Below are 6,595 nucleotides of genomic sequence, written 5' to 3'. Positions count from 1 at the left end.
CCCCAACTCCAAAAAAAAAAAAATCTTAGCTGGACGTGGTGATGAAGCCTGTAGTCCCAGCTACTCAGGAGGCTGAGGTGGAAAAATCACCTGAGCCCAGGAGGCTGAGGCTGCGGTGAGCCATGATCGTGCCACTGCACTCCAGCCTGGGCGGCAGAGTGAGACCACGGCTCCCCCTCTCCTAAAAAGTGGATCAGAATACAGACTCAGGAGTCAGACCTGGGCCCAAGTTCTGGCATTTACTCTGACTTAGTGATTCTGCCCTTAAGTCCTACTCGGCTCCCTGCTTAACCTCCCTGAGCCTCACCCTTCCCTGTATAATGGGGTAATAATAGTTCTGACCTCACCACGGCTCTTGCAACAGTGAAAGGAGAACACGCCTGTGAAAGTACTCTGTGAATTGTCAGGCCGTGTGCAAGTGGTGTCTGTTATTATTAGACCATGACAAGTGCTTTAGAAAAGATACAGAGACGAACGTCATAAGAGTTTGTTCCTTTAACCGCATTTATTAAGGCTAGGTGAGGCCAGGTGGGGTGGCTCATGCCTGTAATCCCAGCACTATGGGAGGCCAAGGCAAGAGGATTGCCTGAACTCAGGAGCTCTAGACCAGCCTAGGCAACATGTCGAGACCTCATCTCTACAATAAATAAATAGCCAAATGCAGTGGTGTGTGGCTGTAATCCCAGCTACTAGAAGACTGAGGCGGAAGGATCACCTGAGCCCAGGAAGTCAAGGCTGCGGTGTCCGTGATTTTGCCACCGCACTCCAACCTGGTGACACAGTGAGACTCTGACACGGGGTGGGGGGTGGAATAAAGCCAGGTGAGAGGTAAGAAGATGAATGGGACACCATAGCCCATGTTGTAAGACACTTGTCATCTAGTACATTGGTTAAGGCACACATAGAGTCATGTTCAAGGTGGAGGCACTGTTCCTTCTGTTCCACTCAGTGCATGGGGCACTCTCCCTTCATGGTTTCTGTCCTTACAAGTCTATGGGGTGGGCACTACCATTCGCATTTTACACACAAGAAAACCGAGGTTCTAAGAGACCAACTAAGTTTCTTAAATGACTGGATACAGTTATGGGGGGGGTCAGAGTCTCATGGTCACTGCAGCCTTGACCTGCCGGCGATCCTTCCACCTCAGTCTTCCAAGTAGCTGGAACCACCATGCCCAGATAATTTTTTGATTTATGGTAGAGACGAGGTCTTGTCAAGTTGCCCAGGCTGGTCTCAAACCCCTGGACTCAGGCAATCCTCTTGCCTCCACCTCCCAAAGTGCTGGGGTTACAGTCGTGAATCACTGTGCCCAGCCTCAGATTTTGTTTTTTTGTTTTAAGAGACAGGGTCACCCAGGCTCTGAAGTGCAGTAGTGCACTCATAGCTCACTGCAGCCTTGAGCTCCTGGGCTCAAGAGATTCTCCTGCCTCAGCCTCCCTAGTAGCTGAGGCTACAGGTGCACCCCACCATCCCTGGTTAATTTTTTTTTTTTTGAGTCAGCGTCTCACTGTCACCCAGGCTGGAGTAGTGACACACTCACAGCTACCACAGCCTTGACCTGCTGGACTCAGGGGATCCTTCCACCTCAGCATCCAAAATAGCTGGGGCTACAGGTGTGCACCACCATGTCCAGCTAATTTTTTTAAATTGCTTTATTGTAGGGACAAGGTCTTGCCATGTTGCCCAGGCTGGTCTCCTGGACTCCTGGACTCAAGCAATCCTCCCATCTTGGCCTCCCAAATCACTGGGACCCAGCCTCGGTACAGATTTTATTTTTTTTTTTTTTGAGTTGGAGTCTCACTCTGTCGCCTAGATCGGAGTGCAGTGGGATGCTCCCAGTCACCGCAGCCTCAACCTGCTGGACTCCGGCGATACTTCCACCTCAGCCTTCCAAGTAGCTGGAACTACAGGCGTGTGCTACCACTCCCAGCTAATTTTTTATTTATTGTAGAGATGAGGTCTCACCAAGTTGCCCAGGTGGGTCTTGAACCCATGGGCTCAGGCAATACACTCACCTCGGTCTCCCAAAGTGCTGGGATTACAGGCTGGGCCACTGAGCCCAGCTGGGTACAGAATTTAAATCAAGAATGCTGACTTATTGCAAAGTCAGCATTCTTTCTGCACTTTAATACATTTCAGAAAAGTGGATATGGCGATGTAGCAGTTTAGGGGAAGGAATAACCTCCTTTCTAGGGAGGGGACGGATTGGAGAAGGTTTAGTAGAGATGAGGCAGGAGGGCGACCTAGGCAGGAGCATGAAAGAGATGGAAGAAAAGGAAGATCAGCCCCGGTTAGCGACTGAGCCGACTGAGGATGAGAAGAGTAAGGTTGAGCAGAAACAGGTTAGGGCCAGATTCTCCAGCGCTTTGGAAGACGAGCCAGGAGGTTGAGACCGTGGGCGGGGGCTGCAGGGAGTTACTGTGGATTTTCAGCCCTAGGTGACCATCCTAGAGTCACCCTGGGGCGCCCATCTGTCTGGTGTGGTGGGGGAAGGGTACTTCTGGGAGAAGGGAGCCCGAGGCAGGGAGGCCGTGGAGGAAGCTGCCCCACCATCCCTGGAGATGAACTGGGGTCAGAACTGGAGGGGCTGATGAACAAGATAACAGGGGCTGTGAGGCCCTGAGGCCCCGCAGCAGGTGGGGAGGAGAGAGCAAGGATCTAAGAGATGGGCCCAGTCACGAGGGGGAGCCCAGGGGAGATGTGGGGCGTGTAGTTCAGGGGATGACCGGAGGGCGAGGATGGCTTAGGTTCTGAACACGGGTTCGAGGCCCCAGCATACACTCCGTCCTCATTACCATGCTTCCCGTGTGCTGAGCACTGCTTTCGGCTCTGGGGAGAAAGCAAAGAGCAAAACCAAGTTCCTGCCCTGCTCACCTCACATTCTAGTGGGTAGAGGTGGACAAGCCATAGTAACTAGGAACTGTAGGTGGCCAGGTGTGGATGTGAAGAAAAGTTGTAACGCAGCGGTGGAGTAAGGCCACGGCCCGAACATGGGACTGTGAGGGCAGGGCTCAGGTGGATGCTCGGACCCATGGCCTGTGTCCTCTGGAGTGCCTCCCCCGGGGTGTCCTGTGCCCCTCTGCCCTCCGGCCATGGGACAATCTGGGAGCCCAGGACCGATGGGCCCATCTCTTCATCCCCCAGGTCACCATCCTTAATGGCTCAGACATCCGATCCCTCTACAACTTCTCAGGGGAGCAGGTAAGGACGCCCCTAGGCCACACTCCAGCGTGGCCCTCTGCAGCCAAGCCCCAGCCCTGACCCCATAGCATCCGCCCGACCTCCTAGCCTCCCTGGAGTCCATGAACCCTCATTGCCTCCTTGTCCTCCCCAGATGGCCTCTTACTTTGGCTACGCAGTGGCTGCCACAGACGTCAATGGCGACGGGTGAGCAGCCGGAAAGGGATGCGCCATGACGCCCCTCCCATCCCAGACCTAGGAGGGGAGAGTGGGAACAGGACGGAGCACGCAAGGAGATGTCTCCAGGGCTTTTTCTCTGGAGTTTGGCTCATGTCCACATTTGCCTTGCTCAGGGAGGAGGAGGGAGCTGGGTTACCTCAGGCCTCTGACCTGGGGAGAAGCAGTCTTTCATCCAGGATGCCTGGGGCTTCTGGTACTGAGGCTGGGGGAGGGTGGCCAGGCAAGGTATCAGGATACCTGGGTTCCGCCCTCCCCAGGCTGGACGACTTGCTGGTGGGGGCGCCCCTGCTCATGGAGCGGACGGCGGACGGGCGGCCTCAGGAGGTGGGCAGGGTGTACGTCTACCTGCAGCACCCGGCTGGCATGGAGCCCACACCCATCCTCACCCTCACGGGCCATGATGAGTTTGGCCGATTCGGCAGCTCTTTGACCCCCCTGGGGGACCTGGACCAGGATGGCTACAATGGCAAGTGCCCCGAACTCTGGGAGCTGCGGGGAGGCGGGGCCTGAGCCCGAAGGGATTTGGTGGGAGGATATCCATCAGCTGAGGTAGCCAGACCCCTGTGGCTTCCGAGGAAGGGTATAGACTTTAATCCAACACTCTGGGTCTTGGAGTTTGAAGAGATTAGAATCCAGAGATTGACAAATGGGTCTGGTGGCTGAGATTTGGACCCCTGGACTCCTGGCCCGCTGACCAGCGTGTGTTCTGTATCCTGCAGATGTGGCCATCGGGGCTCCCTTTGGTGGGGAGACCCAGCAGGGGGTAGTGTTTGTATTCCCTGGGGGCCCAGGAGGGCTGGGCTCGAAGCCTTCCCAGGTTCTGCAGCCCCTGTGGGCAGCCAGCCATGCCCCAGACTTCTTCGGCTCTGCCCTTCGAGGAGGTCGAGACCTGGATGGCAACGGATACCCTGGTGAGTTGTGCCCAAGGCCCCTTTTGCCTTAGAATGCCCTGGGCGCTGACCCTTGCCCCTCTTGTGCACTTTTCCTAAACTCCTGGGTGCAGTTCTGGACTTACGCCACCAGAGGGCGCAGGCCTTCCACGTCAGCCTCCCCTGGCAACCAATCCATGAATAAAAGGGCTTAGGAAGAAGGGTCCTGATTTGGGGCTTGCTGTCAGAGCTGCTTCCTTGTCTTCTTGCAGATCTGATTGTGGGGTCCTTTGGCGTGGACAAGGCTGTGGTGTACAGGTATGAACTCCAGGGGAAGCTGCGGGAGGCAGCCCGGGGAACCAGGAACTGGGAATTTCTCACTAAAGCTGAGGAAGACGCGGGCACCCAGGTGACAGAGGCATCTTGAGTCTGGTGACCCCGCCTTCACTCTTGGTAGGGGCCGCCCCATCGTGTCTGCCAGCGCCTCTCTCACCATCTATCCCGCCATGTTCAACCCAGAGGAGCGCAGCTGCAGCTTGGAAGGGAACCCTGTGGCCTGGTAAGCGGGGCCAGGAGACTGCAAAGATCTGGGCCTGGGGCGCTCAGTGCCTGGGAGAGGGCAGGGGTACCATGTCTGCCTTAGGAAGGGGAGGAAGCGGGTATCCTGGTCTGGCCTATGTGGGAGGCAGGAGGAGGCAGGAGAAGGCAGGAGTGACCCCTGTGCCGGCTGGGGTCACCAGCTTTCTTCTTGGTCTTTCTCCAGCATCAACCTCAGCTTCTGCCTGAACGCTTCTGGGAAACATGTCCCTGACTCCATTGGTGAGGGCTCTCGGGGGCACGGGGACAAAGGACGAAGGGACTGGGTGCCCAGGCACCTCTGTTCCCTGTGAACGGATAAGGAGAGACAGGCCTGCTCTCCTTGTGTGTCCCTGGCTGCAGGCTTCGCGGTGGAGCTTCAGCTGGACTGGCAGAAGCAGAAGGGCGGGGTACGGCGGGCACTGTTCCTGGCCTCCAGGCAGGCAACCCTGACCCAGACCCTGCTCATCCAGAATGGAGCCCGGGAGGACTGCAGAGAGATGAAGATCTACCTCAGGGTATGGCCGAGGGTGGTGCGGTGGCCACATGGAGCTGAGGGGCCCCTCCTGAAGGTAGAGCAACTGGGAGGTTCCAGGAAGGGCCTGGGACCCTGGGGACTGCCAAGATGGGGAGACCTTCTGTCCAAGGAGCTGGGAGTCAGGCTGCCAGGGCGTCTGGAACAACAAGGACAGTCAGAGCTGGGTCTTAAGTGGACAGAGGGAGACGTGAGAGGCTGAGGAGCAAGACCACCGAGTCCCCAGCGTCCCCTGACTCTGACCGCTCTCCCCTGGCCCCAGAACGAGTCAGAATTCCGAGACAAACTCTCCCCAATTCACATCGCTCTCAACTTCTCCTTGGACCCCCAAGCCCCTGTGGACAGCCATGGCCTCCGGCCCATCCTGCACTACCAGAGCAAGAGCCGGAGAGAGGACAAGGTGGGGACAGGGCGGCGGGGAGAAGGGATCCGGGAGGGCCTGGCACAGGGCCCTGGAGAGAGGGGCACCCACAGCCCAGAGCGGGGCTAACTCCCCCTCTCAAGGCCGCCCTGCTCCCCAGGCTCAGATCTTGCTAGACTGCGGAGAAGACAACATCTGTGTGCCCGACCTGCAGCTGGAGGTGTTTGGGTGAGTGGGGCTGTGTGACTTTGGAAAGTGATTGGACGTCTCTGAGCTCCAACTTCTTTGTGTCACGGGAATAGGAGCATTTATTTCGCTGACTTTTGGGGAAGATCAAATGAAACAGTCTACCCAGAGCATCTAGCCTAGTGCCTGCATGGCGTTGGAACTCAGTGTCTGTTATTACTGTATTGTTATTGTTATTCTAGCCCGTGGTCCTGGTGGGAAGCTGAGTTCCCCAGTGCCCCTGACCCTCTGTGCCCCCTCCAGGGAGCAGAACCATGTGTACCTGGGGGACAAGAACGCCCTGAACCTGACTTTCCACGCCCAGAACGTGGGCGAGGGCGGCGCCTACGAGGCCGAGCTCCATGTCACGGCCCCTCCGGAGGCCGAGTACTCGGGGATCGTCAGACACCCGGGGGTGAGAGGGGACTCTCGCGTGGGGCTTGGGAGGACGCCCCTCCGGAGGGGGCGCCGAGCCTGACTGCACTCGTCCCGCCCCCAGAACTTCTCCAGCCTGAGCTGCGACTACTTCGCTGTGAACCAGAGCCGCCTGCTGGTGTGTGACCTGGGCAACCCCATGAAGGCGGGAGCCAGCGTAAGTGTGGGAGGCGG

The 6,595-nt window shown here is 57.3% G+C and overlaps 1 protein-coding gene across 1 annotated transcript in view; it reads left to right on the top strand.

The window, feature by feature from the left end:
* The window catches only part of ITGA5 (integrin subunit alpha 5), a gene marked incomplete at its 5' end in the record, with an annotated part of 18,208 nt that overhangs the window by 3,966 nt on the left and 7,647 nt on the right, over nucleotides 1–6,595 (top strand). Inside the window, 12 exons of the mRNA XM_021710494.1 lie at nucleotides 3,145–3,201; nucleotides 3,335–3,387; nucleotides 3,678–3,886; nucleotides 4,140–4,331; nucleotides 4,562–4,607; nucleotides 4,747–4,848; nucleotides 5,053–5,108; nucleotides 5,229–5,383; nucleotides 5,663–5,800; nucleotides 5,922–5,989; nucleotides 6,251–6,401; nucleotides 6,486–6,589. Coding sequence (XP_021566169.1) covers nucleotides 3,145–3,201; nucleotides 3,335–3,387; nucleotides 3,678–3,886; nucleotides 4,140–4,331; nucleotides 4,562–4,607; nucleotides 4,747–4,848; nucleotides 5,053–5,108; nucleotides 5,229–5,383; nucleotides 5,663–5,800; nucleotides 5,922–5,989; nucleotides 6,251–6,401; nucleotides 6,486–6,589 — 1,331 coding nt within the window. The remainder of the gene's footprint in view (nucleotides 1–3,144; nucleotides 3,202–3,334; nucleotides 3,388–3,677; nucleotides 3,887–4,139; nucleotides 4,332–4,561; nucleotides 4,608–4,746; nucleotides 4,849–5,052; nucleotides 5,109–5,228; nucleotides 5,384–5,662; nucleotides 5,801–5,921; nucleotides 5,990–6,250; nucleotides 6,402–6,485; nucleotides 6,590–6,595) is intronic.

Source organism: Carlito syrichta, unplaced genomic scaffold, assembly GCF_000164805.1.
Source record: "Carlito syrichta isolate Samal-C Ts95f unplaced genomic scaffold, Tarsius_syrichta-2.0.1 Scaffold289214, whole genome shotgun sequence".
Taxonomy (NCBI): domain Eukaryota; kingdom Metazoa; phylum Chordata; class Mammalia; order Primates; family Tarsiidae; genus Carlito; species Carlito syrichta.
Note: the sequence above shows the minus strand (reverse complement) of the source record. Positions and strands in the feature narration are given on the sequence as shown.